At 46.3% G+C, this 19,341-nt stretch overlaps 1 protein-coding gene across 2 annotated transcripts in view; it reads right to left on the bottom strand.

Annotated features, from left to right (window-relative positions):
- Positions 1–19,341, bottom strand: part of MYOF (myoferlin) — a 163,596-nt gene that overhangs the window by 112,559 nt on the left and 31,696 nt on the right. For both annotated transcript variants that reach the window (XM_045291587.1, XM_004701066.2), the window contains exons 3-5: positions 18,701–18,792; positions 4,723–4,831; positions 3,123–3,210 (exon numbers count right to left, since the gene is read on the bottom strand). In XM_045291587.1, coding sequence (XP_045147522.1) covers positions 3,123–3,210; positions 4,723–4,831; positions 18,701–18,792 — 289 coding nt within the window. The remainder of the gene's footprint in view (positions 1–3,122; positions 3,211–4,722; positions 4,832–18,700; positions 18,793–19,341) is intronic.

Genomic DNA, 19,341 nt, shown 5'->3' with positions numbered 1-19,341 from the left:
AAAGCACCTGTTCATTTCAACATGACTCTGAGCTAAACCAGAGCATTCTTTCTTAATAGCTTTGCTCTTTAAAAGAACCCATTTAAATGTCCACACGTAGTGTGCTCGTGGTTACAAGTCATCTAGACTTACTTTTGTAATAATAATAATGCCTAGTCAAAAACCACCGCCATAGAGCCAATTCCAACACATCGCCACCCTATGGAACAGAGTCTCGTGTCTCTGGTGCTACACATCTTTACAGGACCAGCCAGACGCACTTTTCTCCCACAGAACGGTTTATGGATTTGAACCACTGACATTATGGCTAGCAGCCAGCACACTGCATCACTAGATTGCAGTCAGAATGAACTCTCACTACCATTGAGTCACTTCTAACTCATAGTAACCCTTTAGAACAGAGTAGAAGTGTCCTTGTGGGTTTCTGACACAATATTTTGTTTTTTTAAATCAGTTTATTGGGGGCTCGTACAGCTCTTATCACTAGACTGTGTGTGTGTGTGTGTGTGTGTGTGTGTGTGTGTTAGGGAAACAAAACTAGTGGCATTCATGTGTGTGTAAGAAAGAACTTGATATCAAAGAGCAATTGTACATTAAGAAAACATTCCAGCTCAGTCCAGATCAAGCCCATAATAGACTAAATCTTTACAGGTGTAGAAAGCCTCATCTTTTTCATGTGATCTTTTCAAATTGTTGACCTTGCAGTTAGCAGCCCAAAGTCTGACCTACTACAGCACTACAGCTCTTCATAATAATAATAATAGCTACCATGAATGCAGCACTTACTGTGTGCCGGATGTGCTGCTCAGAAAGCTGGGGTTCCAAGAAGGTTCAGTGACTCACCCAAGGGCACAGAGCTAACCATAGACACAGAATGCAACCTAACCCAGACAGAGCCCAAACGTCTTGCTCTTCCCCACAGTGTTATATGTTCAGGATATAAAAAGTCATCTCCAAGCCGACTGGAAGTTCCTGGAAGCCTGGAGCTACACCTTAACAACTTGACACCTTAGCCTGGCAGCATCCAGCAATGGGACTCAATACATTCAGCAAGCTTCTTTAATTTTTTTAACTCCACTATTTTCTATCATCTGCACAATTTACTCTTTTACTTGAATAAGCCATGGGATCATTTTTTTTCTCATCTGAAAGCCACATAGCGGGGCCCATTTAACATTGGGGATGCTGCCCTGATCTGCCAGTGAACAGAGGGAGGCTTGGGGAAATGGCAGTAAGAGTGAAGGCTCCCTGATGGTCCCAATTCAGAGGCCACTCCAGATACCCCACCCATCACAGCTACCTTCCCCTGGGCCAGAAAGTGCCTGCTGCCTTTCACAGACCAATACCAAGCTGGCGACAGTAGAATCTGGCAGAGGAGGAGGAAGGAATCGGGCTGGACCACACCGCGCAGCATTGATGGTGTGCTGGCCAGGACTGCACTGCTTCTTTTGTCTTTTATTGGCCATCACTATGGTAGCAGCAACAGGAGCTGTGGATGCATGCTCTCGAGCCCCTGCAGAGCTGAGGGGGGCTGAGACCCAAGTAGCATGCCCGTGGTGTGCTGGGCAGAGTTGTTGATAAGCTGGGGCTATGTCACTCTTACCAGGTAAGAAGGAGCCAGTGAACCCAGGCTGGAAGCCCCACTCGCGTGGTCTATAACTGGGTTGAAGCATGAATATTGTGCCAACCGCTGTGCGTGGGTAAGTGGGCTTCTTGGTTGGGACCTGGCTGAAGCACAATAACAGGTCAGGCAAGACCAGGTGCAGGGATTCAATAAAGCAGGAAGAGGAGATAGGTACTGCAGTAGATGTGGAGCAGACCACTCAGGCGGCCAAAGAACTGAGTTCAGAACCAAGGGAAACAAAAGAGAAGATGGGACACCAAGAGTTGAGTCGAACAGGAGCAAATCCTAGGGAGGCCTCCTGGGAAGGAGAGCTTTACAGCCACACGTGAGTGTGGCAGACAAGTGAGCCCCTCCTTCCTGGGGCACATGCCAAGGCTGGGCATTTAGTAAAGCTTCTCGGGGCAGAGCAGAGACAAAGGTGCTTTTCATTGCACATCCCTCTGGAAAAGTGCTAAGAGGAGGTCAAAGTCAGCTGTGTGAAAGACCTGTCTTGGAGACCCTGATAGATCTGAGGCCCAGAGTCCATCCTTAGAGCCTCCATTTAGAGCAGAGCCTGCTTGCCCTCAATGACTGATAACTCATGTCAGAGACCAAGGAGAATATGAGGGGGGGTTGTGCTGAAAGGGAGTGAGTTAGTTTATTGTGTCAACCTGGCCAATAAACACAGGTGGGGTTAATTGAAGGGTGGAGGGATAAATAGCTCAGTGAGTCTCGCCTTTCTCGTTCTTGGGTCTCTTGCTTTGTGATGGTCGGACCAGGGTGCAGCTGCCCTTAGCAGTTCCCAGCTTCAGCTTGCAAGGCTGACTTCCTGCAAGACATCCCCAAGGAGAAGCCACATGGACCTATCCCGATGCAGCCCTGGGTGCTGGAGCACCCATGTGGAGACCCCTGCCAGCGCTGAGATGCTTACACATTCACTGACTCGGCTTTCCTCCTGCTGTTGGCATCATAGGTGTGTGTTTTGTGAGATGGAGGAGGACTTTGTGGACTGGTGTTGGACATATGGGTTAATATTGGACTTGTGGGCTTGGGCAGCACTGGGTTGGGATGTTTTCTTGATCTGCACTTAAAACTCTCTCTTATACATGAGTTTCTGTGAATTTGTTTCTCTAAAGTACCCAGACTAGTACAGGAAGCATTGGTTAGAGAACCAAGCTTATATTTAGGCGTGTGAAAGGGGTTGGGGGTAAGGGAGAGAGAGAAAAAGACTCCAAACCAGAGACTGTGACATCAGACGAGAAGCCTGAGCGCACAGCCTGGTGGTCCACAGCCTTGGGAGGTGAGGAGAACCCCCGAGAGAGCAGGAAGAGCCCTCTCTGAGGCTCACAAACCTGAAGCAAAGCCACGCTTGCAAACCTTCGGTTGTCTATGTGTGCTTGACAGGTTCACAACCAAGAGCAAGGGCTACCAACAGTGTCACCACATGGAAGGCTTTTCCTTGTAAGCCTTTAGCAGTTTTCCCTGGAGAGGGACTAGCTCTTCAGAAGGGGCAGCTTACCTCCCACGCCTGGCAAGCTGGTCCCGCTTGGGTCATTGGGATGTGGCGCTGAAGGTGGATCATAGCCGATCACTAAGTCAATGGTGGCCTGGGTAGAAAAATCCATAACAGAGTCAGTGCAAGGAATCCAAACATTAGACGCAGCCCAAATCAACTCCGCTGGAATGAAAGTCTTAGAAGGAGCGAGCAGGGGGCTAGCGAAGGAAGAACAGGAAGTACGAAGAATGACGCGTGTTCATCCTCAATTGTTTACATCTTCCCACCTGTGAGTCAAGGTGGGGTGGGAGAAAGCAGACTCCTGGGAACGGAGTTGCCTGGAACAAGTTGCCAAGTGGATCATTGCCAAGGGGCAAACTCATAGTCTTGAATAAAGCTATGACTAGCCAGTTTGAACTTGTCATTAGGCTCCTGCTTAGACTGGGGATGGCCAGGTGCATGGTTCCAGAGACTCACTTTAAATTGTGGGTTTATTTGTTTGCTTAAAATGTGTATGCACTGTGATTCATTCAGTAGAAATAGAACTGTGGAATCAAGACTGATTAAAGAGGAAACAACGTGTAAATCATCAAGTTTAACATAATTGCCACCCATTTTTACACAAAATGTGGTCCCAAAGATACCAAAGAATGAAGGCAAACAAATAAAACAGAAAATGTTATCTAAATGTCAGTATCAGACAGGAGGAGACGTACTCGTTCCTTATAATAAAGTTGCCCTGCTTGTGAAATCTGAGATACATTTCTCATATAGGGCATTATTTTAGGGCAGAGTGTTTTAGGCTTTTATATTTCACCAACCTACACATTTTCAACCACAACCAAAAAATCACTAAGGGGCTCCGCATGAGGGTGCTAGCTTTTACTTTTGTCAAACACAGCTACCATCTACTGTGGTCATTATTTCATAGAAGGAGGCATTTTGACACCACCACCAAGGGCGAGCGGATCTCCGAACAAGGAAGCCATGTGCAAATAGATCTGTTCTTCAAAACCGGTGTAAATTGGCGTCCCTTTCTTTCTGCGGGGGTGGGGGCATTTTATTATTTTTTTAAAATCATTTTATCAGGGGCTCTTACAACTCTTATCACAATACATACATATATCCATTTTGTCAAACACATCTGTACATATGTTGTCACCATCTTTTTCAAAGCACTTTCTTTCTACTTGAGCCCCTGGCAACAGCTCATTTTTCCTCCTCCCTCCACCACGCCCCCTTGATAATTTATATTCTTTTTTTTTTATGTCTTGCACCGACCGCTGTCTCATCTCACCCACTTTTCTGCTGTTCATCCCCCTGGCATGGGGGCCAAACGATCATTGTGATCACCTCCCCCTCACCCTCCTAGTATCACTGCTCCCCTTATTGGTCCTGAGGGGTGTATCTGTTCTGGATTCCCTGTGTTGTGAGCTCTTATCTGTACTAGTATACATGTTCTGGTCTATGGTAGGTTGGGGGAGTTGGTGGGGGGCGGGGAGCATTAAAGAACCAGAGGAAGGTTGTGTTTCATCAGGGCTATTCTACACCCTGTCTGGCTCTTTTTGAACCTTTGCTTAATAATGGCACTTCCAAACCACTCAACAAAATGGAAACTACTCACCCCCGTCTCGTGCCCCCTTTCATTTAGCAAGGGGGTGAGTTTGTAGGGCAGCGATCTGCTCTGGTCGCCAATCAAGTCCTTCAGGGATACCGTTGCTGTGCCAATTAACCTGCAGGAGAAATGACAAGGCACACAGTAAGAAGTGCCCTTCCAGGTACTCACCAGGCCTCCCAATGCCATGCCATTTCAGCCTCATCTGGGACAACTGAAGTCAACTCGTAATGGAAAGTGGGTCATGTTCATGATATTTTGGCAGTGAGCCCCTTCTCCAAGCAAGGAGTCATCTTGAGAGTCAAGTGGCTACGAAATTTCAACCGGTCACGAGTGAGGGAGATGGGCACGAGGCGGTGATTCACTAGGAACCAAACCAAGTCCATTGCCATCAAGTCTGTTCCAAGGCAGAGGCCCCTCCATTGGGTTCCCCAGACTGTAAATCATTACAGGAGCAGGCAGGCTCACCGCTCTCCTCAGTGGGGTTGGAAGGCTCCTTACTAGTAGGTATTTCGTAGATATTTATTGGATGAAGGAAAGAATAAATCTAGAGATGTTGAAAACGGATATCTAGAACACTTTTATAATTAGGGCTCATCATAAAAAAATTCCAGTATCTCAGGAAAGTTAGTCGATGTGAAAAAAAATGTAGCTAGTGGTAAATAGTCCAAAAATTGGAGATTGTACACAAAACATGATGAGAATGAGTGAATTGAAGAAGATCCCTTTGTGAAAGCCATCAAATTGGTAAAGAGATCCCAGGCTATATTCTCAGGCTGAATACTGAAATAGGAAAAGATAAATAGTAAGATTTCAAAAATATGATTTATTAAACCTTGCCTACAATCAATGCTCATGGAAGCAGAAGTGATCAAACAACCCATTGCTTTGGGCAAAATGCTGCATTAAACCTCTTTAAAGTGCTGAAAAGAAAAAAATGTTACTTTGAGGACGAAAGTGGGCCTGACCCATCCCCTGGTATTTTCAATTGCCTCATGTGCTTGTGAAAGTTGGACACTGAATGCAGAAGACTGAAGTAGAATCAATGCACATGTATTCTGGTGCTGCTAAAGGATATTGGAAATTCCATGGATTACCAGAAGAACCAACAAATCTATCTTGGAGGATGTGGTAGTCACCTGATCTGGTGTCAATTTAAGGATTAAGCGTGTAAGGGGTGGAGTCTAGGCTGTCAATCTGGAAATAGCCAATGACACTTCTGTGGGCATGGCCTTCTCCTGAGAATTCTGGGAAATCTGGTACTTCCTCCTTGGATGTGGGAGACATCTCTCTCTCTCTCTCTCTGAGACTCCCTGGGAGACATTGCAGAAGACAAGCCACATGGATGCAACCAGACCTCGGAAGCTAGAGAAGCCACAGAGAGACCCCTGCTAACACTGAGATGTTTCCAATGCCACTGGATCCAAGGACTTTCTACCCACTGGCTTGTGATTGTCTTGCATTTGGCGTCATTGCATGTGTTTTGTAAGACCGAAGAGGACTTTATAGATTGATAACAGAAATATGGGCTAATATCAGACTTATGGACTTGATCTGGAGTGGGCTGGGATGTTTTCTCAATGTTCAGTTGCTCTTGTATATAAACCTCATACTTACACACGTGTCCATGGATTTGTTTCTCTAGTCTACCCAGACTAACACAGAGGACGTACGGCCAGAATGCTCCTTAGAAGCAAGGATGAGAAGACCCCATCTCACAGTTTCAACATGTTGCCAGGAGAGACCAGCCCCTGGAAAAGGACAGCATGCTTGGAAAGTAGAGGGGAAGTGAACAAGAGTAAGGCCCAGAACAAGGCGGACTGGCCCCGTGGCTGCCACAACGCGCTCAGACCTAAGAACCACTGTGAGGGTGACGCAAGACCAGGCAGCGTTTGGTTCTGTTGCACCCAGGCTCGCTCTGAGTCGGAACCGAAGACGGCAACTAACAGCTGAAGCGGCTCTATACCAACGACTAGAGCCCAAATCTTCAGCTTAAAAGTCGGAAACTCAGCATCAAATCCTGAAAGTGGCAGAAAAGACTGCTTCTACTAAAAAATCTAGAATAAGGAACCTATAGAGGAGCATGACATAAAAACTCTGGGCTTCCTGGCAAAAAAAAGAAGAAGGTTCATCTTGAGAAATATCCATTTCATTTTAAAATTAGTACAGGTTCTTTAAAAACCAGGAAGTGAAAGTTAGTGCCTCCTTGAGCCTATCAGGTTTTAATTGACACCCACTTATGTAATACCACACAGTTCTCCCCTCCTCAGGCCCCATCCCGGTCAGAAACATAACCGCACACATGCAGCAACTTGGTAGTACGAAAACATGGCTCTGCTCTCTGCGAAGGGCTATATTACAGTGCACAGGACTGGGGGTTGCTGTGACCCACTGCGTCGCCCAAATGATCATATCGTATGAATTGTGAATAAGTGGCATGTTAGAAAAGTATGCCTTCGTGTGCAGGCAGCCACACAAGACACTCAACCAGACTGATGAACACTCCGTTCTTCCAATATCTCCAGCGCGGTCTATTGTGGACAGTGGAAAAGAGAAACACTCTTTTCCTCCTGAGAGACTGGAGTGAACTGTCCCCTCCCCTTATAGGTGGACAGAGAGACCTGGTTTCCCAGAACAAAGGGGACCTTACAGAGGACAGTGGGCATGTAGAAGTGGTAGCACATCGAGATGCCTCCTTCATTGACTGGGCCTTAAAGAGCGACTGGGGAAGCAGGGGCGTACTTGTCTTCCTAAGGCACATTCTGCTCTCTGCACTCATGGAAGGGCAGCCAGCAAACACATCAGCATGGTGCTTGGCCTACCACCAGTTCTGTAGGCTCCTGCTGAGGTCAGGGCTGCCTCTGGGCTCCAGAGGTCATGGGGACCTCAGGAACGGCTAGGAGATAGGAGTCAGGCCGATCTTGCCATCACTTTGGCAGTGGCGAGCTGCCCTCCTATACCAGGAAATTCTCCCCCGACTCATTCCCGTCTACCTGGCAGGCTGCAGTGTTCACTGAGGGTTCAAGAGCAGGGTCTGCAGGCCAGCCGATGGCCCCTGAACAATGTGCAGACAGCCAAGCTGGATTGAGGGTCCTCAGAACACTCTCATCCCTACCAGCCAGGAATTGTTTAATATCCCGTCTATACCTATGAGGAATTTTTTTAAATGAAAAGCAATGAACCCAAGCCAAACATAAACAAAAGCCCTGCCATCCGTTCATGATTTCAAGCACGTCACATACAATTACCATCGTGATGAACTGGGAATGCCAATTCCTTGGATTACGATGAAGTGAGTTTCGACAATGGCCAAGCCGTTGTCTTGTGCTATTCTTGGGCTGTTTACACAGATGTGTTTTCTCCTCACTTGGACTTTTATTCCTCTTTTTAAGGACAAGGGTCGACACAGGACTATCTATCAGATGCCACAGCCCAACTCCCACACAAAGCCAGCATCCCTGGTGAAATCCCTGTCAGCTCTCCCTTGGCCGAGGAGAAATACTTGCCCTGGTTTTAGAGCGGGCAGTGGGCCACGCGAGGCCTGGGTGGCTAGCTGGGAGTGAATAAGAACAAGATGTGAACACGTCAGGTTTCAAAGTCATCTGACGGGTATCCGAGGCCCAAGGGAAGCATTCCCCTTGAGACATGTGGCCACATACATGGGATTTGCTTCCTCATAGCTCCCAGGATTCACAGTCTACCTGTATGAGTAAGAGAATCGCGCTGCACACTCAAACGTGTACTGATGTGTTCTCGCTGAAGCCGAAATGACCTGAATCTCTGTCGGCGAGAAGAAATCTCAGAACAAACAGTACAGCGTGTTGGAACGGCGCGAGCCTGGGGTTGGGTCAGCATTTCTCAACCTCTGCAGGATTGGCATTTGGACTGGTGCCTTCTTTCTGGTGGAAGGCTGCCCTGCGGCGTGGCACATGCTTAGCTGCATGGCTGGCTTCTCCCCACTAGGGGACAGCAGGAGGCTCCCAGGTAGGCTAACCCAAGCACCCCACCTTCGCCAATTGATCCCGGGGATTTGCAAAATCACCCTTTGAGGCCCAGTAGGCGAAACAGGGCCTCACTGGGGTTGATGATGCTTAAGCACTTTATTCCAGAGTCTTCTGAGGCGCTGGCAACGTCTTCCAACTCTCCAGGCCTGTTTTATTATTAGCAGTAAGTCGATGGAAGAAACGGTTTCTCCTTCTTTCAGCCCTAAGTGTCTGCAGTGAGGCTTGTATGTGTGATGCTCTGATCGACGTCTATTTAGGAAAACCCTCCTGTGCGCACTTCTCTTCAAGTCCATACTCTGAGTCAGGGGGAAAGACCCTGTAGACGCCTTCCAGGTTGGACACTCCACAAGGCGCAGCAGGGGGTTGCTGATCACACCGAGGGCAATCTAAAATCCGTCCAGGGATGAAGGGAGGAAGGTGAGATGCACATCAGAAATGAAGACTGCAGCGATGGTGAGATAACAGGGCTGGTGGGACCACGGGCTAACAAGGGAAAACAAGCCACCTGCTGGCCCTTTATAGCCCTGCGTGGTTTACAACCTCCATTCGGACTCAGTTTCTGCTTTCCCTCCTCTCGGAGAAGGTCCTGACAGCTAGCTGACCAGGAACGGAGTCAGAATAAAAGCACCCGGCTGGAAAATCTAGCCACAGTTTCCTCCTGTGGGAGAAACTCAGTTCTCAAATTTTGTTTTTATATCATAAAATTGGGGCTGGGAATAGAAAAGAAAAGTGTACAGGTGTGGGTGTACTCATTATCTTTACTTCAGAAAAATGACATATATACATATCTACACATGTATACATAAAAAGTATACCCACATCTATTTTTTTCTGAAGTAAAGAGAGTGAATCTGAAGAAAGAAAAAAATATATATAGTGAATCTAGAAAGAAAGCCTAGAAAGATTTAAATTCTCAAAATATTTTTACAGCTCAGCTGTGTGAAGAAAATCGCCAGCCGTTACAACTTCTTGGAGCTCTAACTTCGAACTGAAGAAAACATTGCCTACAAGCATGTCGGCTTTGACTCAGAGGACACGCCTGGCCTGGCCTGTTTTCTTGCTGTTGCCTGGACACAAAACACTGTGGGAGAGTGGGAAGTGATGACTTGGCCTCCTACACTGGGGGATCAGAACAGTTCAGTGGGACCACAAGCCAATTTCCTTTAAAGGAGGTGACACCAAACCAAACATCTTTCCTGCATTACTAATGTTCTAAATATGCTAGACTGTTACAGGGGCACTGAAAGAGGGAAGCTTCCCTCTGTATTTCATGGGAAAATAAGAGTCTCCCATGGACTCGCCCAACACTCAAACAGATTGACCATGGTCTCAAAAGAAACTTCATACGTGAAAGGATTTCGAGTCCTTTGGCTCGTGAGCGTTCCTTGGGGCACTAATAAAGTGCAGATGTAGTATTGGGAAATGAAGGAAAAGCCAGCCCGGCTCCCACTTCTCTCACTCGGAGAATTTTCATAGTTTCTAGTTGGGTCTCAATGGGACACTGAACTAATTCTAAGCAATGGATTGGAGCAACTGTTAGCTATTATGATTGGCAAACATAAAAAGTTCAATTATAAACTAGTCCACTTAGTCAGGGGTTAGTTAAGATTTTCTTTAACTGTTTATACCCCCTTCTCTGCCTTCTTCTTAAAATAGACAGGGTACAGTGTCTTTACCAGAAAAACAGAAAGGTCCTCCCCTCGAGCATTGGCCCCACTGCCCACACAGCCCTGTGCTGCTGCAACGGGGGAGGGCTCTGCTGGCCCGGTTCTCACTCAGGGAGCCCATGGCTATCAGATGGTTCTCCTGCGAACACAGTCCGCAGAGGGCTTACTGGAGGACGGTTTACTGGAAATGCCTTCACAAGGAAACAGGAAAATACATTGGAGGCTGGAAAATAAATCACATGCTGGACTTACTGCCTTCGAGATGGCAGCCCAGGTTTTTATACTCCATCTTCTGAGGGGGAACTAATAATCTCCAACTGAGCCTGGGGCGGAGGGGGGAGGGTACCACACTACCAGGTCTCTGTTGAAAAGCTGAGAGGACAGAGCACAGAGCTCTCAGCTGAGTTGTCATTTCAGCCAAGCCTGTGAGGTCTGGGAAGTCCCCGAGAGGTTATAAATGGCTAAGGGATTGAACCTAAAGGTTGGCAGTTCAAGACTACTCAGGGGTACCTGGGTAGAACAATCTGATGATTTGTTTCCAAAATGTCAGCCATTGAACACTCTGTGGAGCACAGTTCACTCTGACATACGCGGGATAGCCATTTGGAATTAAACGGTCAGTCACTGCTTCTGTTCAGAGGTGAGGCCTGTCTCCTTTCCCCACACATGCCCTTTCCTGGGCCAGTGTTCTGTGCACTTCCTACCCAGCACACAGCTGGCATTCCAGCAGAGTGGTAGGAGAGGCAGCATATCCTAGCCCTGAGAGCACTGGGGAAGCAAACCCCCTCTACAGGGCACCTCCTCGGGTCTCTCTGCTCCTTGCTGGAGAGCAGAGCCTCCTGGGTCTCCCAACAGGCTCATCCTGGCCCTCGGTATTAGTACCCAAACTCAGAACGTGGTTCCCAGACTACCTGTCTCAGGATCACCAGGACATTTGTTATATTGCAGATTCCCAAGACTCTGCCTCAGACTCTCCCCTTAGGTAGTTCTCGAACGTGCGGCAGTGTGAGAAAGAAAGGTCTAGAACACAGGACTGGGGTGGGAGGTGCCGGGAACAGCACTGTAGGATTGGAGAGAGGAAGGCATGTGTAGTTTAAAAAGAACACAAGCACATTCGGCATGACAACTGTCGGTACAAGCAGTTGAGTTGATTTTCACTCATAGCCACCCCATGCGATAATACAGTCCTTTAAAAAAGAAGGCATAGTAATCCAATTATTTAACAGAGCAAACGGACAACATTCAAACCTAACCACACTCACTGCCTTCGAGTTGATTCCAACTCACAGTGGCTTTATAGGACAGGGTAGAACTGCCCCTGTAGATTCCCGAGAGTGGAACTCTTCATGGGAATAGAAAGTCGTAAGTCTACTGGGCAGCCCTCGAGTGTTACGCCCCTCCTATGTCTCTTTCTCCTGCCCCACCCTGGATTGTCAGCAAGCCTTGAGGGTTGTTTTACTTCTCAGCTCATCCAAAGAGGTCATAGAATTTGTAAAAATTGAGAAACTTTGGTACATGTCAGTTTCCCCAACCCAAATATGTACAGTCTTTCCCAGGTCAGACCTGGGCCCTGGGTTGTTTTTTTTTCTTTAATTAGTTGGTATTTAATACATATATCATTCCATATTTCAATCACATCCAATAGAACGGTACAACTGCTACCACAATCCATTTCCAAACATGCTTTTTCTACAGGGACTCCTTGACATCCGCTCCCTTTAACTAACTCCATAACCTGGCTTTGGAATCACTGACCAAGCCTGGCATTTTGGTGAGATTTGCATGATTCAAGGTCAGCCACAACCTCCTTCTTCCAGCCCTTAATCTCCACCCCCACCACTGTCACGCAGTCACTACAGCAAATGGTTTCACTCTACCAAAGGGAGGGCCTGAATAAAAGCCCAGACCTCCCGTCTTCCTGGCCAGTGACGAGGAAGTCCTGGTGATGCTGTGGATCACACATTGTGTTGCTAACTGCAAGGTTGGTAGTTCAAACCAACCAGCCTCTCCAGGGGAGAAAGAGGAGGCTGTGTGCTGAAACCAACAGTCTCAAAAACCCTAAGGAGACTTGTACACTGCCCTTCAGAGCTGCTAGAAACTGGAATCAACTTAACAGCAGTTGAACCGGGTTTGGGTCAGTGAAATGGTCCCTGGACATTGCCAACTTGGCTATTGATAAAAAGGTTGGCAACCTGAACCCGCCCAGCAGCACCACAGAAGAAAGATGTGGCAATCTACCTTCCTAAAGATTAGTCAAGCAAAGCCCAGACAGCTCATGTCTAATCAAACGTGAGTTGAAATCTACTCGATGGCTGTGGATTTGGGGGGTGGAGGGGGTTTTGGTGGTGGTGGTATTTTCTGGTCAGTGAGTCTTTGAGGACAAAGAGTTAACTTGTGGATTCTTAACTAGACAGATGTCTGGCATGTAGTAGATGATCCATAGCTATGTCTTGAATAAATGACTGTCCCCGTGATTTTGCTATTCTAATGAACTGAGTCTCCTGTTGATTCAGTCTTCAAGGGGGTGTGAGTCCTCAGGCTTTGTCTCTAATCCTCTAGTCTGTTAGAATCAAGGTAGTAGTTCCCATTCAGTCATGTATCAAGTACCTAGAGATGATAAAGTAAGGGCTGGCAACATGGCACAGTAATTAGGAATGTGAGCTTTGAAGTTACGTTCAAATTCAAAACCAAATTCACTGCCATTTGGGCTCATTCTGATTCAAGGCAACCCCCTAGGGCAGAATGGAACGGTCCCTGTGAATTTCCAAGACTGCAGATCTTTACAGGAGCAGAAAACCTCATCTCTCTCCAATGGAACAGCTGGTGGTTTCGAACTGCTAACCTTGTAGTTAGCAGCCCCATGTTTAACCCACTAATCCACCAGGGCTCCTTCCTTGAAGCTAAGTAGACCTGACTAATTCAGATTCAACAGGTTGTATACAGACTTTAATTTCTTGGAGCCTCAGTTTTTCCACCTGTAAAATGGTAGTAATGATGGTTATAAGGACTAAAAGAGATGATGTAGCAAGGGCTCCCGAGTTACTCTTTAATATAATGATAGACAACGTTCTAGAAAAAGTAGACATCTAAGATGTGACTCCAAGACAGGACTAACAGGGAAGGCTGGTGTGAGTCCAAAACCATCACTGGCTGATCTAGAACTTTGATTAAGCCTCTACAGGGCTTCTAAGGCTATAAATCTTTACAAGAGCATCTAGCCTCATCTTTTTCCATGGAGTAGCTGGTGGGTTTGAATTGCTGATGTGTGTTTACCAATCCAAAGCTTACCTGGCAGCACCACCAGGCACTGGAAGGCAGGTCTGGGCAGACAGGCAGGAACACACAGATGAGAACCCTTTGCAACTACTCAGAACCATGTCCATACAACCATTGTGTACCGTTCTTGAAACCAGTCTTTTCTCTTAAGTACCTTCAATAGAATGCTGCACTTACCACCAATCTGTTTGGGAAGTAACTCTCACTGTCAGTTAGAGGTAAACGGACTTTTCATAAAAGTCACACATAGTTCTCATAAGATGCTTCATTATAAAACAACTCCCTGGTGGTGAAGGAGTTAGGGATTGAATTCATAACTGCAAAATCAGTGGTTCAAACCCACCAGCTACTCTTCAAAAGAAAATTAGGCTATCTGCTCCTGTCAAGATGTCCAATCTTGGAAACCCTGCGAACAGAGGGCTGAGAGGCATTGATGGGGTGTGATCCTGTAAGCATGGTCAGCGGTTCAAACCCACATGGGGCTCTGGGGGGGGAGGAGCTGAGGCTGTCTGCTCCCATAAAGATTTACAACCTTGGAAACCTCAACTAGCATCTCTGAGTCAGAACCAGCTTGTTGGCAGTGGGGTATAAACTGATATCGGTGAGGTTTTATTGTATAAGGATTAATCTTATAACCCACTTACAACCCACTGCCATCCAGTCATTCCTGACTCGGAGCGTTCCTGGAGGAGAGAGCAGAGCTGCCCTTGGGGGTTTCCCACACTTGAAATCTTCACAAGAGCAGACGGTCCGATTCCTCACTCACTCCTCAGCCCTATCTAAAACAGTGCAGATGTGCACGCACGGAGGAGTGCCGGCGCGCACACACACACACTTCTCCCTGTTGTTTTTTTCTCCTCTCACCCTGTTTATTTCTCTTTTTAGTACTTGTCACCATGCAACATACTATATATGTGATTATTTATTGCATCTTTCTTCTACATGGCTCTGGTGCCTGGTACGGGCATAGCAAGTGCTAGAAAGGATATGCTGAAGGGATAAACGAATTATGAATTATTTTGTTGAAGATAATTCAGTGACCCTGAAAATTATTATTTACAGGTCACACAGCTTCCTCTCCCTAAGAGGTCAGCCTCCGATGAGCTCCAACAAGAGCATCGTGCGGAGGGCGCAGGTTGTACACAGGGCCCTTCTGTGTCAGCGGAGCCAAAGTGACAGCGCGTGACAACCAAGCCCCCACGGAGAAAACAGAATCACCAAGAGTCACCGGACCACTAAGTCGTACAGTGAAAATTCAAAGGAACCCTTTGCTCTTAACCACAGCTGACCTCCTGCCCCCACTTTTTCTTACGTAAGAACTTGGGAAAGTGCCTTCGAGGTAATTGCTCGGCGGTCACCTTCCTTCTTCCTCTTAAGATGACAAAAATCATGATTTCTGTTCAGATGGTTTCCACTTGGACTCTGCATCTGTGCTGAGGGTGCGTGTGTGCGAGTACACGCGCCACGAACGTTTCGCCAGCACGAACACTCCTAGATGGAGGTGGTGGTGGGGGGGACTACTAGAAATGCACACTCTTGGAAGATTATGGGCATTCTATATCATTTTCATCTCTACAAGTTCGATTTGGATCTCTTTTTAGAAAAAGATCTTCCCTGTAGTTCCTTGACAAGTTTCCTCTCGCTACTGTCACACACGCAAGCATTCTGCTCCTGTCCTGGGTCCACGGGACGGAGCTATAATAACTGCTTTACTAGAACTGCCGTTTGTGCCATTTCCAGACCACTTTCTACTGAGGGCTTTTTGTCTTTCTGAGGACTCTTTCTCCATGAATTATTAGGGGTTCCACGTGGCTGATGGGACATAAACTACTTCCCGTTGGGTGAGCGGCAAGGATTCTTCCGTCACCTCTCTCTGCCCTGCTGTAGGTAATTTCCTCACACTGGTCACTTCCACATACTGCTCAGTACGCAGCTCTCGTCGAATGCCCTGTGTGTGACTCTCTCCACTATTTTAGTTACCTTGGCCTCTATAGACTCACACCTGCATCTCCCCAACTTTGAGAGGTCAAGATCCACTCAGGTTCTTTTTCTCTCCACTGCAGCTTAGAAACTCTCTCTAGGAGGTAGCGTGAGCTATGAGGCTTTCTGCCTTCAGGGATCACCATCCTGTGTTGTGTTGTTGATGTCCAATAGCTGAAAACTACTGCTACATGTATTTTGTCTCGTTTTTCAATTGTATTAGGTAAGTCTGATTACTATTAATTCCTTCTGGCCATAAGCAGAACATGCAAATTATGGACCATCTTGAGCCTGCAGAGGCTAAGTCCTTTGCCCAAAGTCATCCATGATTAATCATTACAGCTGGGAATTCTCTTATTTTAAAGTCATTTTATCAGGGGCTCGTACAACTTTTATCACAATCCATACAAACATCCATCGTGTCAAGCACATTTGTACATTTGTTGCCATCATTCTCAAGAGCAGGGAATTCTAATGCACAGCTTTTTCCCTCTAGAATCTCAGGTTTCAGCCACAATGTTCCAGATCGCTCTACAAAAGGGTTCCCCTCCTCCGTAGCATTAACCCCAGGTTGGGACCTATAACTGAGGTAAACAAGTCCCATGCCAGCAGGCTGACAAGACAGGTGCAGTATTTAATTCCTGGCTCCTGAAAATGAGTCTACTTTAGGAACTCAAGTAGATGATGTCAGGGCCAGATGCCAAAGGACCAGGGTCCCAGCCTCAATTTTTGAACCTCAAGTCTACTGTCCACTTCTCAAGGGCATTTTGAAGAAGAGAATAGAATAACAGATGCAAAGAATTATTAGCCTTTGTTTCATGGTCAGTCCTCATTACGTGATAGCAACTGTCTGTCTACAAAGGGAATTCTCATTCTATAGCCCTCGGGAGAATCCTTTCCTTTTTGACAGGTCAGATAAAATATTAGATCATGTTTCTCGCATGACCAAGAGGGCCTCATTCAGTCTAGATGGTTGGTTGGATGACAGTACAGTAAGGAAGAACAGTCCACCCACTCCCAGCACTCCAGGAAAGACTTGACTGACGTGTCCTGAACTGGACCTGTGTGAAAGGCCCTCAACCATTCAGCTGTGGGACGCTCAGGCACTGCTGACAGTCCTGGGCCATCAGAGCAGAGTGAAAGTGCCTATTTGTGCAACCAATGCCCATGACAGCCAGAAAGCCTACAGGCAGGGTCCTGATGCTGGTAGAAAAATCCTTCACCCCCTCCTTACACTTCCAAGTAAGGGAAACATTTCCACACGGAGCAGCAAGTAGGTCCTCAGAAGTCAAATCCTTTGTAGAAAAACCAAGTGGAAAATCTGCGGCCAAATGTACCAACATTGCAGGAACATATAGAGCTTACTCTAGGGTGGGCTTACTATTGTTTTTCTCTGACCCAGTTTGACCCAGTCTAAGGGTCCTGTAGAAAGCTCTGGTGGTGCAGTCATTAAGGGTTCAGCTGCGATCTCTCTCTAATCAAGAGCCAGGTGGTTTGAACCATCAGCTAGGCAAGACCTGGTAAAAAGTCGTGTTCTGTCCCATAAGGTTGCTGTGAGTCAAATGCACTCAACTGCAATTGGTCTGGTTTGGGGTCTGTATTGTTTAGTTGGTGATGTTGAGTCCCAGCTACGGATGAGGAAGTACAATGCTGAACATAGTGGGGCATTAGCAGGGGCAGATTACCCAATAAGCAAGGTAAACAAGGGCTGACTTGTGCTTACTTCCTAATCTGTAGTGAACGATTGCACATGAGTCTCAAAGATGTGCTGACAAACATGTGAAACTGTTTATATATTTAATTATATAGCTGAAGAAAACACATCAGTGACAAGGGACATTGGTCAGCAATGGAACCTTGGAAAAAATATGGCATCAGAAGCAATGTGGGCAGAACAAGCAAAACTCTATGTGGACTCTGAATTTGACCCCAGTGAACAGAAAAGCCCACCGACAAGCATGACTTTCCCAATGGACTGTCCAGACAAGGAAAAGGAACTTTGTTAATCATTGTGCTGTAACAGAAATTCAGGACCGGCCCAGCCCAATCTTCAATCACTCATTCGGATTGATTGCCTTCACACCAAATGTGCCTGAAGCTAAAATACAGATTTTTAAATGTACAAGCATTACTAAACACTGAGGTTCGTACTACAGTTGATATGGGTCTTAATAATGGGCTCTCCCTTACATCTGCTCTCCCAGAACCTGTTATTAATTTAATGGGGCAGTACATGATTAACAGCATCTTCCAGACAAGAATATAGAATAAGTTGGCTTCCTATTTCAGAGTGGCTTAATGCATTGATCAGAGCCTAGGAAAGGCCTTCCACTAGACAATGATTTCCACTGGAAAATCACAAGTAGGCATTCATTCAGATTTTATATAGTCCTTTCTGTGTATCATTGGTTAGGTCAGTATTCAAAGACTTAGTCTCTGAGTGCCAAGGCTGAAGTCCAGCGCCCGCACTAGGACGAATATCCCAAAGTCTCTCTAGAGCACGGGGACCCGTCTGAGAAATCCCCGGCCTTCTCACCCTTAGTTTCACCATAGTCACCACTATGTTACTTCCCCCATTTGAAACTACTTGAGGCAGTAAGATAAGGCTTCTGGTTTAGATCTGTTGGGTTTGAAAGGCCAGTAAGATACAAAAGTGGGGATAGAGGCTGGAAATGGAGCTTGATGGAGATGCATATGGGCCACGCACAATCAGAAGAAGAAACGACTTGGGTTGTGTCCGAAATAGCCACAGTTCAGATAATCCAAAAAGAGGTAGGACATGACTGTAAATCTACTACAGAAATGTTAAGAGTATAAGTAGTTTTTACCATTTGGGCTAAATTGGCTAGTATTGGCTGGATGTTTGTAGTTTGTCTTGAATGAAGTACTGTTACTGAATAGCCACACCCAGTATTGACTCCATAGGTGTATGGAGTACATGGAATTATAGCACAATTACATTGGCAGTGTTGTTATCTGTTATTTAAAATGTATTTATTCCACAAAATACACAACAGTAAGGTCACAGGGAAACGAGAAAAGCAGTTGAAAGCAACTTACTTATTTTGTCCAATTGTCTCAAAATCTTTCACGATAATCCCCAGGGAAGATGAAATGTCCAGCGGCACACCCCTCAAGTCAAACTCCAAAATCTGTTTGAATAAAAGGAAAACAAAAAGGTTGTTAAGAGACTGGGGACACAAAGATGCGCCAACTGGGCGAGTCAGATCAGCATCTGTACCCATGACCACCTTGGCAATTACTCAGTTCAACAGTCAGCTCCGGGCTCGTGTGGGGTAGGAGGTGGGCTGTGAGCAACAAGAGGTTGGTGGTTCTCAGAAGAGAAAGAGTCCATAAACATTTATAGTTTTAGAAACCCTATATAAGGTTGCTAGAAATAGGCTCAACGGCAATGGATTTAGTTTGGGCGTCAGACTATAAAACTCAATGTTATCAACTAGATTCCGTATAGTGATTCCTTAGATAGAGCCCCTATAGAGCAGTGGTTCTCAACCTTCCTAATGGCGTGACCCTTTAATACAGTTCCTCATATTGTGGTGACCCATTAACCATAACATTTTTTTCGTTGCTACTTCATCAGCCTGTCTGACCATGAGGTGCAGAAAGGACCAGTTATCAGACATCAAAGAACTAAAAATCAGATCAGTGGGTGCCCACCTTCCTGATATGATCACTGAAAA

This window comes from Echinops telfairi, unplaced genomic scaffold (genome assembly GCF_000313985.2).
Source record: "Echinops telfairi isolate 266 unplaced genomic scaffold, ASM31398v2 ScPeMD7_70;HRSCAF=299, whole genome shotgun sequence".
NCBI lineage: Eukaryota > Metazoa > Chordata > Mammalia > Afrosoricida > Tenrecidae > Echinops > Echinops telfairi.
This window is presented reverse-complemented; position numbering and strand designations above follow the sequence as displayed.